General features: G+C 27.2%; 1 protein-coding gene across 1 annotated transcript; it reads right to left on the minus strand.

Moving 5' to 3' along the window:
* Nucleotides 1–13923: 13923 nt before the first annotated feature.
* Nucleotides 13924–14916, minus strand: LOC145836830 (mite allergen Der f 3-like). The gene has a single exon (XM_082944601.1). It carries the CDS (start codon nt 14914–14916, stop codon nt 13924–13926), a length of 993 nt encoding a protein of 330 aa, XP_082800727.1.
* Nucleotides 14917–20331: the final 5415 nt, after the last annotated feature.

Raw genomic sequence — 20331 nt, forward strand, 5'->3', positions numbered from 1 at the left:
GGAAAACCCCAGAACTTCGAACCAAAATTAATAAAAACGTTAATTTTTATTTTATGTAAAGTAACGAATTTTTGTACCACCAAAATACAACTTCATTTTATAACACACTAAGAGTACCTTTACTATTAAAATGCTATTAAAGACAATTTTATTTTACTTATATTTAACTTTAAAGGACCAACTAAAAATGGACCAAAAAGCTTGTTTTTTAAAACTTAAAAGAAATTTACAATCATCATTTAGTATTTTCACAATTAAGATTGTTAATTAAATGTACACTATTGCCAATCTCTTCATAGCATTTCTTACTGCTAAGCTCTTAGTATTTTTTTTGTCATCCATAAAAGATTCATTAGACAACCTTCTCTTAATATTTTCAAAATATGCTAATCTTCGATCTACAGTCAGTCATTAGTGTTTTGTTATTAACTATTATGTTGTTGTGCTTGCTTTTATGAACATTTAAACCTTGTGTCTCAAACAATACTTGTTTAAAGTTCATTCTAGTTTCAAGATTTGTATAAGTCTTCTCAGTTTTGTATGCTTTTAATATGCGTATGTTTAATTATTTTCTTTAATAAAAATAAGATATAAGTTTCGTTCTTGTTTGGCATTTATATGTTTAAAAACAGTAAAGAAACCTTGTTTTATCTATGTAAAATTTTTAGGGTATCTAAAAAATGTAAGTTACGCATTTAAAGTAAGATACACCTCTGGGCTTTATGTATTTCAGTACGATCACAGGTTTTGTTTTAGCTATCAAATTAATCAGTTGATTCATTAGTTCACTATTCAATCATTTTGTTTTTCTACATAAACTTGTTTTTTTGAAACTATTACAGTAATACAGTTCAAAAATACAAACTTTGGTATGTGTAGATTTTTAAAATTAACTAATTTTCAAAATAGAATCAGCTTGTAGTATTTTATCATTGTTGCGCTGGTTTGTATGATTATTTTCAATTTTATTTCTTGAAAAATATTCGTACAACTTAAATTTTCACACTATAACTACAGTCCGAAAATACTTTTAGAGTTTTTCAGTCTAGTTTTACGGTTTGTATAAGTCTCCTTAGTTTTTATTTTGCTTTTGATTATGAACTGACTATTCTATATTTGAAGGTCTATTTATAAAAAATTCTAATTGTTGTGCTTGTTTGGCGTTTCTATATATAAAATTAATGAAGACATCTTATTTTGTCTATGTGAAAATATGATAGGATATCTTAAAACTGTAAAGTACGCATTTCAATTAAGGTACACCTCTGGGCCTTATGTAATTCTGCCTTATGTTATCTTAATTTTGTTACATCCATCTATTTATTTATATGTTAAATCTTACCAACTGAAATTAAGTTTAAATGAAAAAATATATACTAATTCAACTAAATTTTATGCATCACAGTTTTAGTAAAAATATGAGTTCAGGACTCAAAAAATGCCTCAAAGTTTTATAATATTGACAAATATGTTTATATCGTTCTGTTAGCTTCTCGACTGTTAATAAGTCTTCTGTTTATCACTAATATGAAATACAATAGAATTAAGTAAATGTTATCATTTATAAATGTCTGTATGTATTCCCTATGTAATCATTTACGTCAGCATTCATGGTAAGCAAGGTAATTTACTATAATTAGAAACTTTATGTGGACGTTTTCCGTTAAATAAGTATTGGTTTAAAAACTAACTAAGCTCTGGGATAAATTGAAACATAGTGTTAACTAATGATTTGTTTTACAAGAGTTCAAGAAAGTTGAAACTGGATTCATTGTCATAATTTAAGTTTTGTTTAATTGTTTTCTTCTAATGGCTGTTTAAAAATTTTTTCTATGGTTTCTCTTAAAGTAATTCTATTGTTTACATATATGTCTAGTTCGTAACTATATTTTAGTTTTGTTGTTTCGTAATTGTGTATGTAGAACAAAGTTAAGTAAAGACTAATTTCACTCTGACGTGGTTTTAAAGAGACGTACAAGTTACTCATATTTTTTTTCTAGTTTTTTGCAACCGGTATCTAAGCCACAAAATATTTAAGTTGTTCACTGTAGTCGTTATTATCAAGCATAATGTATCGTTGGAAACTTTAATTGTTACTTAAATAGACACTGAGCTAAACTTTTCCATATAGCTATTTTGCTCTCCTTCATAAAAATGTATATTTACACCTTAATTTGTACTCATAAAACGTGGCTATTTTCAAAAATCTAACAAACAAATTACTGTCTTTTTCATGAAATTTTGGTATTTTTATTTATTCATGATTATTACGTCATCATTTTGGGTAGTGTCATTTAGTATTAATTAGAATTTTAAGTTACCACAAGTTATGGACACATAGTAAATATCAGATATTGTTTAGTGTTAAAATGTTTTGTACTTTGTTAGCGAAGTCTATAAGTATCATACAATATCATATAACATAACAATAGCATATAATATAATAGCATATAACATAACAAAAACATATAAGTTTTTGTTAGCGAAGTATCATATAATGCAGGCATTACTAACATATGCATAATAAATAATGAATAACATGTTTTTTTAACACTTTTTTTTTAATTTAATTTTTTTAATAAAATTCTTGTATTAAAACATATATGGTAATCAACTAGTAATATTTTATTGCCTGATCTCGTTTGATTTAGTTCAAACAAGTGAAACATTGTTTTGTTAATAAAATTAAGACATTTGAATTGATTATTCTTCATATCATTTAGTCAAAAACTTTCATTGTGTTCTATAAAGTAAAATGGCACAATACTTTATTGATACTAATAACTACTTTTTATGTTTATCGTAAAATTTAGATCATTCAGGGTTGCCAAAAAACCTGGAACTTGTGAAAACCTTGAATTTTAAACAACTTTTACATGTTAAGTAGTAAAATCTTGGTTTGACGCGAATAATCTATCAAATGTATAAATACTTTTTGTCATTATAATTTTTTTATTAAAAAATACATTTAAAGTAGCTTCACAGTAATGTTGTTATACTGTTCAACACAGTTTTTTTACCTTAAACTTAACTTTTAATTGAATATAGACCAATGAACGTGTAATTTGAAAAACCTAGAAGAAATCCTGTGGCAACCCTGATCATAAGTCTTGATTTATTTAAATTAGTTTCGAAATTAAACAAACACTGTTGTTTTTTTTGCTACTATTTTAATTTCATAAAGCAGTGTTTCTTAATTAAAAAGGTTTTATTAATGTAATGTGGTACATTCGTAATTAAATATACTTATTCTCGACGAGATTAAAATCATATCTAGTTTCCTATGTTTTGTTGGTAGTACACTTTTTTGTTCGTAGTACTGTAACATTAAGAAAATTCTTGTTTAAATTTCTTGTATATTATTCTCAGTTTAAAATTACTCTTAAATCAATCTAATATATACATCTATATTTTTTCTTACATTCTTCTATCATTTTCAAAGTATACTGATTTTAAAATATAAATATAAACTTAGTATTTGTCACTAATTATCAACTTGTTGCGCTGGTTTATATGATTATTTCCAATATTACTCTTTAAACAACATTTATTTAACTTAAATATAATAATTACTATTACTAATAAATATAATTTGTTGTTTTGCTATGTTTTTTGTTTCCTAATTTAGTTCTATTTCTTGCCCAATGTTAAGTAAAAACAGAATATAATTATATATACTTATTTTTAAAATGTGTTTTGTATGCTTTGAAAATCTTATAGGTCGTTAAAGGTAGGATAATTATTGATTTATAAGTGAATAAAACTCTTGGGTTGTAATATATGTTTCACTCTTAGCGACATTAAAGTGTATCAATTTTTAGATATCTTTATGTTTTCTTATGACTGTCAAGTTGTTAAAAGTTTTGTTAAACCTGAACTTTGAGCGTTTGTTATTGAGAGTTAATGCTGTTTCGTATTTAGTTCTACTAGCAGCCCAAAACTAAGCATAATTTTTTTTTAACATATAGGTTTAAACTAAAAGTAAAGCTTAATGTTTTATAGTATATATCCATGGTGTTGTACTATGAATGATGTAGTTTTATAGTAGACAACCTTGGTATTATTCTATAAGTTACACAACAGTTTTGCATTGTAGTTTAGTTTATCAGTATTTATTCTAATTCAAATAGTTAAACTATTTTATGGTATTTATTTTTTTATTTAATTAGTATTTATGGTACTAAGTCTCATAAGTATCAAATAAAATTTTTCTTTAGTATTTAACTATCTTGTAGACTGTTTGTTTATAAAAGTCAGTTGAAAGTTGTTCATATCACTATTTCAGTTTAATTTCAATTAGACATACTACGTGTTATTTGTTTTCCTTAAAATTTATAAACATCCACATGGATTTATTTGACAATAAAAGCAAAGTTTCAACGATTCAACAGTTTTAAATAGTTATTGTAGTTAAATTTGTTATAATTATTCATTTGTAATCGACTTTAGATACTATTTTTTTAAGTACGATAATATGTCGTATAAGTAGCAAATGATTAGACAAAAGTTAATAACTAAAGTAACTGCTATTACAAATATATCGTCTATTTATAAAAGTTTAAGTACACCTATAATACTCCTCTTAATTGTTCTTAGTTTTCATAAGATTATGAGTCATTTTTGAGTTTTAAACTCAAACTATAGTTTTATAAGTTTTTCTATACTTAAGCTAACAATAACTTTAGCAGTAAAAAAGCGTTCTAAAATTACGGATAATCAAAAATAGATTGACTTAAGTTAATAGTTTATCAATGATAACAGAATACTTTATGAATTTGTATAATAGACTGACCCTGTTTTCAATTTATTTCAATTCTAATTTAAAATCAATATTTTTTAATAATTATATAAGTTTTCAGTAATATAAGTGTTTAAGGTCTAATTGATATTTTTAAAAGATAAGCCTCACATTAAACTATTGAATAAATTCAATTAAATATGATGAGTATAACAAAAATAGCAAGCTATACATACAAACTATACTAAGTACTGTTTATTGTAAATTGAGGTTATTGAAACCTGTGGCAAACAACAAAAAAGTACTCTTTCAATTATTTTCGTATTTATCTAAGTACAAAGTAGTTTTATAGTCTTATAACAGGGGTCAGCAGTCATATGTAACTCGCGGGCCTAGGAAAAGTTGCTAACGGACCGCACTACTTAGAAACAAACCTTTGATGGCCGCATCTATTTAAATAAAGTTCTGGTATTATTATAAAAATATTATTAAAAATCAAAAATATGATAAATTGACCAATATTAAAGCATAAATAAAGAAATAAGAGCCTAACTGTAAGTTTTTACTTCAAAATATTGTTTTTTAAAAGTATACTTTGGTTGAAAAGAAGCTCGCGGGCCGCATATTTTGACTTCGAGGGCCGCAGTTTGCCGACCCTTCTCTTATAAAATTATCTTATAGCTTAATGGATATTAAACTTAGTATTCTCGAGTGTTTAACGTTTTAGATCACATCCTCGAAAAAAGTTATTACTATATTGATAACTTTACCTTGTTTCATTTGTGATAGCAGTTTAGACTTATACTTATAAATTTTTACTTTAACTATTAGAACTTTAGATAACTCATACTTTCATATGATTCAATAATACTAGCTTAGAAATACATAATTCAAAATTGTTTTTAAAAAAAGTAAAATTTAACTCAATTTAACCTTTTTAACATTTTATATAGTAGATATATTCGTTACTATCAAAAGAGCAATGGCGTAGGGGTGAGTGTCGGCGCACGCGCAACAAATAACCTGAGTTCAAGTCCGCGCAGTGGCATGTTATTCTACATAGAGATTCACTGTTTTTTTTTTAATTGATATTCTATTAGCTGTTATAAAATGAGGTTATAAGCAATGCAATAATTTTGTTTTATTGATTTAAGATTATGTAAATGTAAAAAAATATTGTATTTTAACAAACTATACCGAATTAAACTCGTGATTTCGGAGTATATCCAGTGTATTTACTTGCTTATTTCCTTTAGGAAATATTTACTTGCTTATTTTATGTCTTAGCTGAGCTGGCTTATACGAATGAATATAATTCAAACAAAATATTATTATCAAGCTATAAAAATTCATCTAATAGCAGTCAAACGGTCTAAATCAATATTTATTTTACCTAAAAATAGAATCTAAAGCTTAAGGTAGTAGTGAAAAAATAAGTTTTAATTTTTAAAACAAAACATGCATTTTAATATTAAGATACTTTATAAGAAATACAAAAATTTTACATAGACAACCTTTTTCATTTTATAATATTGTATACTTATTTGTCTATTAGATTAGTTTATAAAATATCCCAGCGCATGTAACTCTTTAGTTTTTAATTAAAAAACTCTGTTACAAATTTGTTTTTACTTTCAATGTTAATTTGAACATTAAACAAACATATTAGCGTGAACACATCTCTAATGTTGGATTTCTAACATTAAAATTAAAGTATAAGTAATATTTTAAAAACTGAAAGTCCTCCAATTAATTGGACACGCTTTGTTCTGACCCTAGCACATTAATTCCAACTTTGTACTCCTTTCTCATAAGAAAATATATGTTTCAAATCAAGTTTAACCGACAAGCAGTGATGGCCCGGTGGTCAAGGCGGTGGAATGGAAATCAAGACTTTGCGTTTTCGAACCCGACATGTGCCAGTTTTTTTGTTTCTAACCTGTCAGTTCAAAATTATTTGCAAGATGCTCTACTATGTTTATGTATAAATAGCACTTTCGAAAATTTAAAAATAATTGTTTAATGGCTAATTATAATAAACAAAATAAAAAACTAATAAAATCTAAACGTGCCTTTTAGGCTAGTTGCTTATTTTTGAAGTTTTTGTTTTATACTCTATTGTTTTTACTTTAATTTACAAGTTATATATAAACAAAGTTAAACTTTTTATGGTAGTCAGTTTTTTTTTTTCCCAAAGTAACATGTTCACTCTTTTTTCTTTTCAAAAAACTTAAATAATATATATTTCTTTAGTCAGCCTATAGTCAGAAAAAAAAATAGCGTTAAAATTTTCACGAGTTTAACAATTCCTAGTTTTCTTTTAATAATCTTTATTAATAATTAAACACCTAATTAAGCACCCTTTTGAGAAAAAATTAGAGATTTATTTTGAATTTGTAACTGTTTATCTTATTTATAACAAGACAAACTAAATAAACTAATAAAAATTGTTTTTGAAACTAATACTTTATAAATAGACAATATTTTGTTTTTGTGCGTTATTGAGTTTAATTAATACAAGTATTGCATCAAATATGTGTTTATATTTTAATTTAGAGATTTAAGACGACATTTGCTACTTTTAAAATATCTGAGATTTCTTTTTTTGTAAAATAATACCAAAATTTTTAGAGTACATACTTTCCTTGAGGAGCACTTTAAAATTTTGTTCAACGTGCGTTTTCAAGGGGAATACTTCTCTGCATAGTAAGTTTTGTTTGATAAAATATAATTTGAACGTCTGGAAAATATCTAACATAATTTAAGTAAATATAATAAGTAAAAAAAATAATAAAACTAGTTAAAATAAATTGAATAAATGTTATTATTCTGTACCTTAATTTAAATCAAATAAAACTAGATCAATACGTTTTTTTTTTTAAATCTAGCCAATATTTGTTTATTAAAGAAATATACTACCTACAGTTATCATAAAAAAGCTACTTTCGAATAAATTTTTCATTGCGTTGCTGTTGACTGCCGTAAAACTCAATGAAAGCTAATTATCAGTATTAAGATCCTTCAACAGCTCAATAGTTTCCTGGTCGTATATATTTTGTTCATCAAGTTAAAGTTATTACTTTATTGATAGCAGAATTTTATTTCATTTGTAACAGCAGTTTAGACTTATACTTTTTAGTTTTTACTTAAGCTATTAGAACTTTAAATACATACTTTCATATGATTCAATAATGTTAGCTTACAAATACATAGTTGAAAAATATTATTGAAACTTAGAATAAAGTAAAATTTAACTCAAGTAACTTGTTTAGTATGTTATATAGTATATATATTCGATTTACCCAAACGAGCAATGGCGTAGGGGTGAGTGTCGGCGGGCGCGCAGCGAAAAACCTGAGTTCAAGTCCGCGCAGTGGCTTGTTTTTCTAGAAAGAGGTTCACTATTTTTTTAATTGATATTCTATTAGCTTATTAAAATTTTTTTTTATGATTTAAGATTATGTAAATGTAAACAAACATTGTAGTTTAATATACTATACCGAATTAAACCCGTTATCTCGTCTCGGAGTATATCCAGTATAATGAATTGCTTATTTTCTTTAGGCATTTATCTTAGCTTAGCTGGCTTATACGAATGATTATAATTAAAACAAAATATTATTATCAAGCTATAAAAATTCATATAACAGCAGTCTAAATCAATATTTATTTTACCTAAAAACAGAATCTAAAAATCAAGGTATTAGTAAAAAGATAAGTTTTAATTTTAAAAGTAAACAACATGCATATTGATATTAAGATAATTTATAAAAAATACAAAAATATTACATAGATAACCTTTTTTATTTTATAATATTATATACTTATTTGTCTATTAGGTTGGTGTTTAAAATATCTCAGCGCATGTAACCCTTTAGTTTTTAACAAAAAACTCTGTTACAAATTTGTTTTTACTTTCAATGTTAATTTGAACATTAAACAAACATATTAGCGTGAACACATCTCTAATGTTGGATTTCTAACATTAAAATTAAAGTATAAGTAATATTTTAAAAACTGAAAGTCCTCCAATTAATTGGACACGCTTTGTTCTGACCCTAGCACATTAATTCCAACTTTGTACTCCTTTCTCATAAGAAAATATATGTTTCAAATCAAGTTTAACCGACAATCAGTGATGGCCCGGTGGTCAAGGCGGTGGAATGGAAATCAAGACTTTGCGTTTTCGAACCCGACATGTGCCAGTTTTTTTGTTTCTAACCTGTCAGTTCAAAACTATTTGCAAGATGCTCTACTATGTTTATGTATAAATAGCACTTTCGAAAATTTAAAAATAATTGTTTAATGGCTAATTATAATAAACAAAATAAAAAACTAGTAAAATCTAAACGTGCCTTTTAGGCTAGTTGCTTATTTTTGAAGTTTTTGTTTTATACTCTATTGTTTTTACTTTAATTTACAAGTTTAATATCAATAAAGTTAAACTTTTTATGGTAGTCAGTTTTTTTCCCAAAGTAACATGTTCACTCTTATTTCTTTGCAAAAAACTTAAATATTATATATATCTATAGTCAGCCTATAGTCAGAAAAAAAATAGTGTTAAATTTTTCACGAGTTTAACAACATCCGTCATGTTCCTTGTTTTCTTTTAAAAATCTTTATTAATCTTTATTAATAATTCAACATCTAATTAAGCACCCTTTTGAGAAAAAAAAAACTAGAGAATTATTTTGAATTTGTAAGTGTTTAGCGTATTTATAACAAGACAAATTAAATAAACTAATAAAAAGTTTTTTTGAAATTAATACTATATAAGAAAACATTTTTTTCTTTTTTTGTGTAATTGAGTTTAATTAGTACAAGTATTGCTTCAAATATGTGTTTAAATTTAATGTAGAGATTTAAGACGACATTTGCTACTTTTAAAATATCTGAGATTTCTTTTTTTGTAAAATAATACCAAAATTTTTGGAGTACATACTTCCCTTGAGGAGCACTTTGAAATTTTGTTCAACGTGCGTTTTCAAGGGGAATACTTCTCTGCATAGTAAGTTTTGTTTGATAGAATATAATTTGAACGACCGGAAAATATCTAACACAATTTAAGTAAATATAATAAGTAAAAAAAATAGTAAAACTATAAAACTTGCTAAAAAAAATTGAATAAATGTTATTATTCTGTACCTTGATTTAAATCAAATAAAGTTAGATCAATATTTTTTTAAAATCTAGCCACTATTTGTTTATTAAAGAAATATACTACCTACAATTATCATAAAAAAGCTACTTTCGAATGAAATTTTTCATTGCGTTGCTGTTGACTGCCGTAAAACTCAATGAAAGCTAATTATCAGTATTAAGATCCTTCAACAGCTCAATAGTTTCCTGGTCGTATACATTTTGTTCGTCAAGTTAAAGTTATTACTTTATTGATAGCAGAATTTTATTTCATTTGTAACAGCAGTTTAGACTTATACTTTTTAGTTTTTACTTAAAATATTAGAGCTTTAAATACATACTTTCGTATGATTCAATAATGTAAGCTTAAAAATACATAGCTGAAAAATGTTATTGAAACTTAGAAAAAAGTAAAATTTAACTCAAGTAACTTATTTAGTATTTTATAAAGTATATATATTCGGTTTATTCCAAGAAGCAATGGTGTAGAAGTGAGTGTCGGCGCACGCCAAGCGATAGATTGGAGTTCAAGTCCGCGCAGTGTTATTTTTTATGTTTTGTTATTTTTTAAAGGGATTCACTTTTTTAATTAATATTCTATTAGCTATGCAATACAATAGTTTTGTTATAATGATTTAAGATAAAGTAAGTGTAAACAAATATTGTAGTTTGACAAATCATACCAAATTAAACTCGTGATTTCGGAGTATATCCAGTGTATTTACTTGCTTGTTTCCTTTAGGCATTTGTCTTAACTTAACTGGCTTAACAGAACGATTATAATTAAAATATAATATTATTATCAAACTATAAAACTTCATCCCTTAGCAATGTAACGGTCTAAATCAATATTTATTTTACCTAAAAATAGAATCTAAAGCTTAAAGTAGTACTGAAAAAGTAAGTTTTAATTTTTAAAAGTAAAAAACATGCATATTAATACTAAGATACTTTAAAAAAATACAAAAATATTACATAGACAAACTTCTTTATTTTATAATGTTGTATACCTATTTGTCTATTAGATTAGTGTTTAAAATATCCCAGCGCATGTAACCCTTTAGTTTTTAACAAAAAACTCTGTTACAAATTTGTTTTTACTTCCAATGTTAATTTAAACATCAAAATAACATATTAGCGTGAACACATCTCTGATGTTGTATTTCTAACATTAAAATTATAGTATAAGTAATATTTTCAAAACAAGAGTCCTCCGATTAAATGGACACGCTTCGTTCTGACCCAAGCACAGTTTCCAACTTTATACTCCTTTCTCATAAGAATATATATTCCAAATCAAGTTAACCGACAAGCAGTGATGGCCGAGTGGTAGAACTTAACAATAGAAGCTCAACAACAGAATTATTCTTAAAAATAGATGCCATACTCTTGCTCCGTTCAGACATAAATTCCACTCAACTGAACTAATAAATTAATTCAGTCATAAGAACAAATTTTATAAACTAAAAACAAACCAACTATAAAGCACAGCATGTCATATCGGCACGCGTTTGTATTGAATGGTTTACACAATTTATTTATTCATGGTTGCTAATTTAAAATACTTATTCATCAAATTGATTTAAATATTTAACAGAGGGTTACTGTAGGCTAGCAAGCTTTTACCTATTTGTTCCAATGTAAAAAACTAAAATGCTGTTAACCAATTGTTTGCTTGTAATTCTAGCTTTAATGAGTTTCATTTTTAATTAAAAAATCAAATTTTAGTTTTATGATTAGAACATGGAACTGTAAAAAAATGAGTTGTTATGTAAGTCTTAAAAGAAAACTTGTACAACCAAGTCTAGTACGACATTATTAAATCTTAATTATTTTTTCTGGATTACAATTTAATAAATTCGGTAAATTTTCTAATCATATACTTACTATAAGCTATTTTGTATTTTATTTGATTTAGTTTTTAATAGTCAACTTAGTTACGAACGATAGCTTCAAGTTTGTATAACATTGAAATAAGTTTGGACACCTCAATATGTTTTTGAAAATCTAAAAAACGATCTAGTATCTGTTTGAAGAGGAATTTAAACTTAAAAAATTAAAATAACTAAGCCTCTTCAGCTAAGAAATTTTAGTCAAATATATTATTCTACGACTACCTTAATCTGCTTAAATTGTTCTTTAATTAAGTAAGCAATTATTCAGTTACAGCCACTTTTAGTGGGAAGAAACACAAAACAGTTTTATACACGAATAGATTACAAAAAATTTATCAGGCTTTTAATTTAAAGAAGTTATAAGTTTTAGAAACTTATCGCGCAAACCAAATAGGACACTGATTTATTTTTTTGTTTTAAATGAAATGTTTTATTTTTGGTTAATAAAAATCAACGTGGTATAAACTTTCAAACACAAGCTCTTTTAAACTTTATAATTTTTAGATTATAAATATACATGTATACATCATTTTGGTATGTGATAAACAAAACAAAATTATTTTACAAAAAAAGCCTGGGCAAAAAAAAAATTAATCGTATAATTAAATTGCTCATGACAATTTACAATATTTTGAGTGGAAACTAGTTTTTCATCAGGAGTACTAAGGAGAATAGTTTTGTGTTCTTGTTTTTTTAAGGATTGTAGTGAATAAAATAAGTATTAAGTTACATAGTTAAGTAAGTCAGCTGTTATATACATCTTTTATTTGAAAGAAAGGTTTAAAAAAGATTTTGTCTCACTATTTTTGTAATTTGAAGCAGCTGAATTTTTGTAAAAATGTTTTATAAAGAAAATAATTAGATACTGTTGAGTGTTTTTAGAGTTCGTGATATTGTGTTTAGTTTTTTGTAGTTTCGTTAGACTAACTTTTTTCTTTAATATCTCTTCTGTTCTGTGTACGTAATTATTAAATCAAAAATTATACAAAGTATACAAAACAGGTTCTACTTTAAATATTTACAGATTTACTTAATGAAAGTAGATAAATTATTACTACACAGTTGTAGATAAAAATATTCAGTTTAAATAAATAAAACAATACCTTTTAGTCTTTGTAAGTTTATATCAAAGAGACTTAACTATCAAGTTTGAATCATTTTAATATTGACAGTTTTATTACAAATGTAGTTTTAAAGTATGAAACAAACTCTAAACAAAATGCAAATTTTTAACTGTTAAGCTAAAAATTAATAAAATGTTTTAAGACTGGGAGCTAAAATATCAAATTGACTTCATGCAAGTAAAAATTGTAAGTTTGAGTAATTATATAAAGTGTTAAAATTTTAAGTTTTTTAAATACGGTATAATTTTTTGTTATGACTTATGGAGTAAATCAGGTTTAATAAAAGATGACGCTTTATTTATAATAATTTCTTAAACTTGCTATTACAATGAATTTTTTGAATTTATACTTTTTAGAAGTTTAAAATTAGCGAATTTTAGAAAATATAGTAAAAAAAAACAAACAGTAATCAGAGAAATAAATTTATTTTTACACTAACAATAAATAAACGCAACATTTTCCTCGTGCCTCGGCTTGATCATCGGAGACGTGCATTCTGCGTGGTTCAAAATGTCCACCATCCTGCTTTGCCGCCGCCTCCCGTGCTCGGCTGCTTCGCTCGCGTAATCCACTTCCCACCCGACGACTTGGCACCACTGATGATTTATTGCATCATAATGACCAAACGGAATCACATTGACAAAATTGTTAAGTTCAAACGCTTCTTCGAGCAGTATCAGCCCAAGGTTATGTTCGTCTATGCTGTCATCATTCCGCCTATTCAATTCGTACTTATAATGTTGAAAAAGTTGTTGTGAACCTATTACTTGTGTTGCTCTCAGTTGGTTTCGATCGTTATAACGGAAACCGGCCTTGACAACTAAACCTTCCATGAGTAACGATCGCTCTTATTCTTCTTCTGGTTCCAACCATTCTATATCCAATATATCAACTGGATTGTTACGATGGGGTCCTTTTGTGTGCTCCAAGGGATATTTATCAAAACAGCTAGCGGCAGTTAAAACCCACCTTTTGCCAATTATAGCTCCTTGGCAAACGATGATCTCGTGATCTCTGTTCCAGTACTTCACCGATATTGAAACGTGGTAAGGCGCATCGTGGTCTTCCGCGTCCATCCCCGCTGCTTGAAAATCATGTTCGGAGTTTGCGATCGCATTTTCTCCTCCATCCAGCCGAGGTAATCGACTGATTTCACCGCTTTGCAAGGCCTGCTCCAGTGGCCCTTCATCTCCCATTCATTTGCGCCGCAAGAAACAACGCCGTGCACAACATCGTACCGATTATCTGCTGGAAGTCGCTGCTCGCAAGCCACCGGGCCTCCCGAGTCGCCCGAAGTGTTGCCACTGCACTCACCCGGATTTTCAACTTCAATACTGCAGTGAGCGAACATGTTATCAAATGTCCTTTGAACAGTCAAACGATCTTTAACTTGTAAAATGTCTGTAGTCTTCCCTCTTTCGTTTATATCACCCCAGCCGGAAATTTTGCAAGACCACCCGACCTGCGGCTCGTTTCTGAAAGGCAGTATGGCGGGCCGTATATTTTCTATAGGTTCATCGTAAAGTTTATTTCTGAGAAGCACCAAGCCGATGTCGTACCTGTTAGCACTTAACTTTACAGGCTCCGAGTGGTAATTTTCGTGCAAGTAAAAATTTTCCGAGACGACAGTTCTGCGGGTGGGATCCTGTTGATTCACTTCATTGTATATGGTGCCTGCAGTAACTGCAATTCTCAGTATTTCAACTTTGTAGCTGGCTGAGTCTCTATTGAAACAGTGCGCCGCTGTCATAACCCACCGACTGTTCAGCAGAGATCCACCGCAGAAATGTCGAAACTTGTTAGCATCTAAACGGTTAGGCGACCGAATGACGTCTTCTTGAACATAATAATATTCAGGGTCATCATTTAGGTTGAGTGTTTCTGCGCATTCGAGAAACTTCAAGGACACTTGGTACGGAACTTCTCCCACATTTGCGTTGTGCCCGTTCTTTACTTGCCCGTTTACAAGGCACGAGCAAGTTAATAAAAACAAAAAACTCAATCTGATGTTCCAATCCATAAGTAATGAGTGCCAGGTAAATTTTATCAAATCAAACAAAAATGTTTGTTATGTTTTAAAATATCTTGTGCTACGTAACAATTGGTTTATTTAGATTAGAGCTACAAAAAGTTATAAAAATTGTAGTCAATGTTGATTTTTAAGTAAACGATAAAAGAGAAATCTAAAGCTTATACTTTTTAGTCCTTTGGTAAGTAGACTTTACTAGCTTTTACATTTTAAACTGGCATAAACTCACACGTCATTTCACCATTTCGATCATGACATCTGTATAGTGACATTTCATTGTTTTTAACTTAGCGTCTAACAAAAATTTTGAATAAATTTTGTTTTATTATTTAAATATACAATGATGTTGCCTGAGCTAAAATCAATCAGCTGTTTTACAGTGAAATTTCAATTTTTATAGATCATTATAAAATTAAACATAAAGCTTTTATAAGTTTATCAAATAAGTTCATCAAAATGTACTTAAAAAGTCAAAATCTTATACTAAAGATTAAGTCGAAATATCAGTTAAGTATTTTATAAGTCTTTTATGCTTATATTGTTTTCTGTGCTACTTGGGTTTTATGTGAAAACGCCTCTGTAACAGGTTCGGCAGTCTCGTCAGGAGCCAGATTTGTTTTAGCTTCGGAACAATCTTGATTTTTAGTTGATCCCTCGGTTTGCGACTGACTGCGAGATGGTTTAAGAGTTAAAACCATTTTCATTTTGTTTTAAAATTAAAATAAAACATGTACTAACAAGTTAGTTTTAAAACGTTTTTTATTTCCAGTGTCCAAGATAATGAGAACTTGTTTGTTCAGATAGTAAATAATAATAAATAAGTACAACAAAATTATTGAAAAAAATACAATATTGCTTCTACTGTGTTGAGTATGAACAAATAACACGCTTTCGATTCACAAGTACTTTCATTAAAACATTATCAAGCGATAAACGGCTGAAATTATAAAAACACAACTATTAGTAACTAATTTATAAAGTAAACAAAATTTAAATAAAAGTTAAGACTTAAACTTTTAAGCTATATAAATTTATAAACATTTCATATTATCAAACAATTAATTATCATATAAAATTTTAAAAACTAGGATTCTACTAACTAGCAACTCATAAATGCATACAAGTAAACAAGCCAAAACACAATGAACAAAAATGCTCTTTTCTTAAAAATCTTAAAACACCAAGTTCTAAAATATTAAATCTTCATAGATTGTTATATTTAAGTTATTTTTTGTATTTAAACTTTTTATCCATAAACTTTCTTTTTAGTCTAAATTTTTAACTTTAATTTAATTTAAGTTAAGTTCACTAACTTTTTCAAACTGGCTTTTGACTGTTTTGGGATTAAAATTGGATCTTATGCATTTCTTTTCTAGTTTCAGTAAACTTTCCTTAAAATCTTTTTCGTCTTCATTTAATCAATTGAGGTGTTTGATTTCTCCGGTTATGATTCCTTTAAAGACATTTTGTGGATGGTGTGATCCACCATTTAGAAAAGCTGCGTTTTTTGCAGTCTCCTTTATAAAGCTTTTTGTCAATAAAATATTTGATTTCACTATCATTATTAAGAATATGTTCTACGTCTAAGAAAAGAATTGTTGTATTATCTTCAGACATTATACTTGATGTTAGTTTAAGATTATGTTTTTAAATAGGTCTTTTAAATTTTTGATTATCTCATTGGCAACTTCTTTGTTTTCTTATTTAAACACAATGTCATCAATGAATCTTTTAATTAAGAATACTTTATTTATATTCTTTACTTTTAACATGATGAAAGGCAATGCGATATTAGCAAACGCAACTGAATTGATGTCCCCTGTAGTTATACCTTTCTTTTGTTAAAAGAGCATTCTCTGAATTGTATGAAGTTATTGTGTATCGCCATCTTACATAGCTTGACAATACAATTGATCATACTATTTTTGTAACTAGTACACAGTGTTAGGGCTTCTTCTAAAGCATATTAAATAAGGCTTACTTCAAGTAATGGATACAAATTAACAACGTCAACAGTGTTCACTATGCAGTTTGTATCTTTGTTTGATAATTTCCAGGCTTTTAAATCTTCCAAGTAGCTCTTAGAATCTTTACAATATTCATTAGGTCTAAATTGACAGTATTTTCTACTTACAGGATCTAAAAGTAAATTTAACATAGCAGTTATTTTGCTAAGGTAGGAATTTCCATCTGCCTGGACTATTCTGACAGGAATATCATTGATAGCACATGCTTTCAGCTGCTCTGGTGACAGCTTATGTGTTTTCCAGAGCGGATAAATATAGCCGCAGTTCATGTTTGAAAAAAACTTTGCTTTACTGCCTGTGGCTTTTCTAAAAATACCAAGTTTTGTTCTTGTTATTCCTGTGGTTTTATATAGCATATTTTCATCAATGATGTTGTTTTCACACAGACTCATTACAATTTCGTTCTTTTTTTTATTCTTATTTATTATTTCCCTAACCTTTGGTTTATTTTGTGTAGTTCTGTTCTAGACCACCAGTTATCATCTTTATGTAATCATCGTAATCAGTTATAATAGTTTTACCTTCTTTATCAGAATAGCCTACCACTATATCTTTATTTTGTGATTTTAATTTTTTCATAGATGTTAGTTGGTTTTTATTCAGGTTATTTCTCCTTTATCACATTATTTTTTAAGTTTCTAAACTTATTTAATCACAATTTATGAATATTTTATATTTTAGAACTTAGTATTTTAGGATTTTTAGGAAAAGAGCATTTTGGTAAATTGTTTTTTGGCATTTACTTGTATGCATTTATGAGTTGTTAGTTAGTAGAATCTTAGTTTTCAAAATTTTGTATGGTAAATAAATGTTTGATAATATGAAATGTTTATAAATTTATATAGCCTAAAAGCTTAAGTTTTAACTTTTATTCAAATTTAGTTTACTTTATAAATTAGTTACTATTAATTGTGTTTTTATAATTTCAGCCGTTTATCGCTTGATAATGTTTTAATGAAAGTACTTGTGAATCAAAAGCGTGTTATTTGTTCATACTCAAGACAGTAGAAGCAATATTGTATTTTTTACAATAATTTTGTTGTACTAACAAGTACTAATACACTTTGTTTAACAGTAAAATAAAATAAAAACTGAAATCGTTTGGCAGTTTTAAATTTATCTACTTTAAGAGATTTCTCTAAGTTCTTCAGTTGTGTTGCAACTGATGGAAGATACAGCTTACTGGTTCAGGACGCGGTGGCCACTCATGCTTCCTCGTTGGTACCGGATGTGGAGCGCGCGATGTAAGTATTCAAATGTTTGCTGTAAGTATTGTTCATCTCCTTTTATAAGTTGATTTAAAGTTAAAAACATTTTTGAAACAAATATTTAAACTCCAGTGTACTCGAATTTGTTAACAGTTTTAACAACTATAATTCAACTATTTTATCTCATTTAAATGGGTAGCTGTCAATCTTGCAAGAGCGTACAAAATTGCATGACGGGGCAAAATTGCACGAAGATACTTTTGCCCGAAGACACTTTTGCATGAGGGTGTAACCTATGGATATAGGTATCTTTAATATTCTTAACCTATACTAAATAATGATACTAATAATACTTAGGGTTACTCTATATAAAACTAGGCATGACAATTAATGAACATGTTGTATTAAAAAACAATTGCGAACTCTTAGAAAAATATAAATAATATCATACTTAAGAACTATTGTTTATTGAACGACAAAAAAAAAACGCTCAAAAGGTTTGGTCCGAGCACCTGGTGTATAAAAAAACTTTCAGTTATCGAGTCATATACCAGAACAGTTTAACGTCATGCCCAGGACAATGTTTAACGTCATGCTCTAACTTTCAACTGTAGTCCTCCAGGGGCTGTGGTAGGAACTAACTTTAATTGGGGAAAGTCCCCTTTTTTGTGCTAAACGCTTAGCGCGTTAAGCTCTTAAGGCTTTTACTGATTTTACCTTACTCATTAGGTTTAACTTAGTAATTAATAAGTATGTAATAACGTTAATATAAATAATTTCTTTAATGAAGTGAGTTTATTGAATATGTGATATTAATGTGAATAAAAGTAGAATTAGAAGTGATAAAGCAGCTAATAAATCAGTTGAATAAAACTTCAAATATAAACACAACAAGTAAACACAAAGTTCTATAAACAGAAATGTTCTTAAAGTGTTTTAGGTCTTAAATACAAAAATAGTTCTTACTAATAAAAGTACTAATAATACAGAGAGATATATCAGTTTTATAAACCCATGTAAAAACTATTTACAACTATACGTACTTGTTTGTAACTGTAGTTACTGTTTTTACCTTTATAACTCAAAAGTTGATTAAGATTCCCTGTAACAACAAAATATCAATAGCTATTTATTTTCAGTGTGAACAAAAGAGTAGCGTTTGAAACGATTGCTGGTATTTTGAAAGGTTGTGTTGCTCTTACCCATCGACTCTACAGATTGCTTACACCTCTGGTTGGTTTTAATATGTAATAAAAGTGTAACTATTCTCATAAATGATTTGTTTAAAAACAATTGCAACAAAAAAAACATTCTGTATTGTTTATAAGATAACATAATTATTAAAGCTGTATAAGTAAAGCAGTGTTTGAGTATTAAAAATCTCAAATTTAAACAAATATAAGCTTAATACTGAGCAATGTAACTGTACTTTACAGTTATGTATACTGAATTTAACTGTATTTTGTTTTTATTCACTAAAATTAGTGTTATTATAACAGTTGAAGAAATATTCAGACGATAAAAAAAATTAATCGAACAATACAGTTATTTTTTTATGTAAATATATTAATAATAAAATATGTTATAACATTTAGTTAAATAAATAACATTCATAGTCAATGTAAATTCATTCATAGATTATCATAGTCAATGTAAATTCTTCAAAATTGATTTTTTTTATAAATTGATAGTATATTACTGAATGTTAAAACATTAAAATAAAAAAATTATAAAGAAAAAAAATGTAAATAATCAAAACACGCTTATGTAATTTCAAAATATTTTAACCAAAAAACATTAACAAATTTCAGCAAAAACAAATGTTTTTAACGAAACAAGTGAAGATAAAGTTTAAGGAGAACCCTGTAATATCCAGAATTTTCAAAAATACTATGCAGGCTTATCTAATACTCAGGTACTTATGTTGTATGATGAAGTTTATACAAGCTGTTGAAAGAATTAAATAACATTGACTTATATATTATTTGTTTGATAAATACTCAAAATTCGTTTTCGGCAGAACAATTAGTTTGCAGGCCTTTTAAGTTTTTAAATGTAAACAACAGAAATGCAACTTTAATCTTAACTTTAATTATATCCTCATCAAAAAATTACTTTAAATTCAGTTCGAATCATAATTAAAAAACAACTAACATTTAATAATTTCAGTT

Source organism: Thalia democratica, chromosome 5 (genome assembly GCF_965202585.1).
Source record: "Thalia democratica chromosome 5, ktThaDemo2.hap1.1, whole genome shotgun sequence".
NCBI classification, from domain to species: Eukaryota; Metazoa; Chordata; class Thaliacea; order Salpida; family Salpidae; genus Thalia; species Thalia democratica.

Coding starts and splice junctions, on each gene's coding strand:
- LOC145836830 (XM_082944601.1), bottom strand. CDS start 14,916: ATGGATTGGAACATCAGATTGAGTTTTTTGTTTTTATTAACTTGCTCG.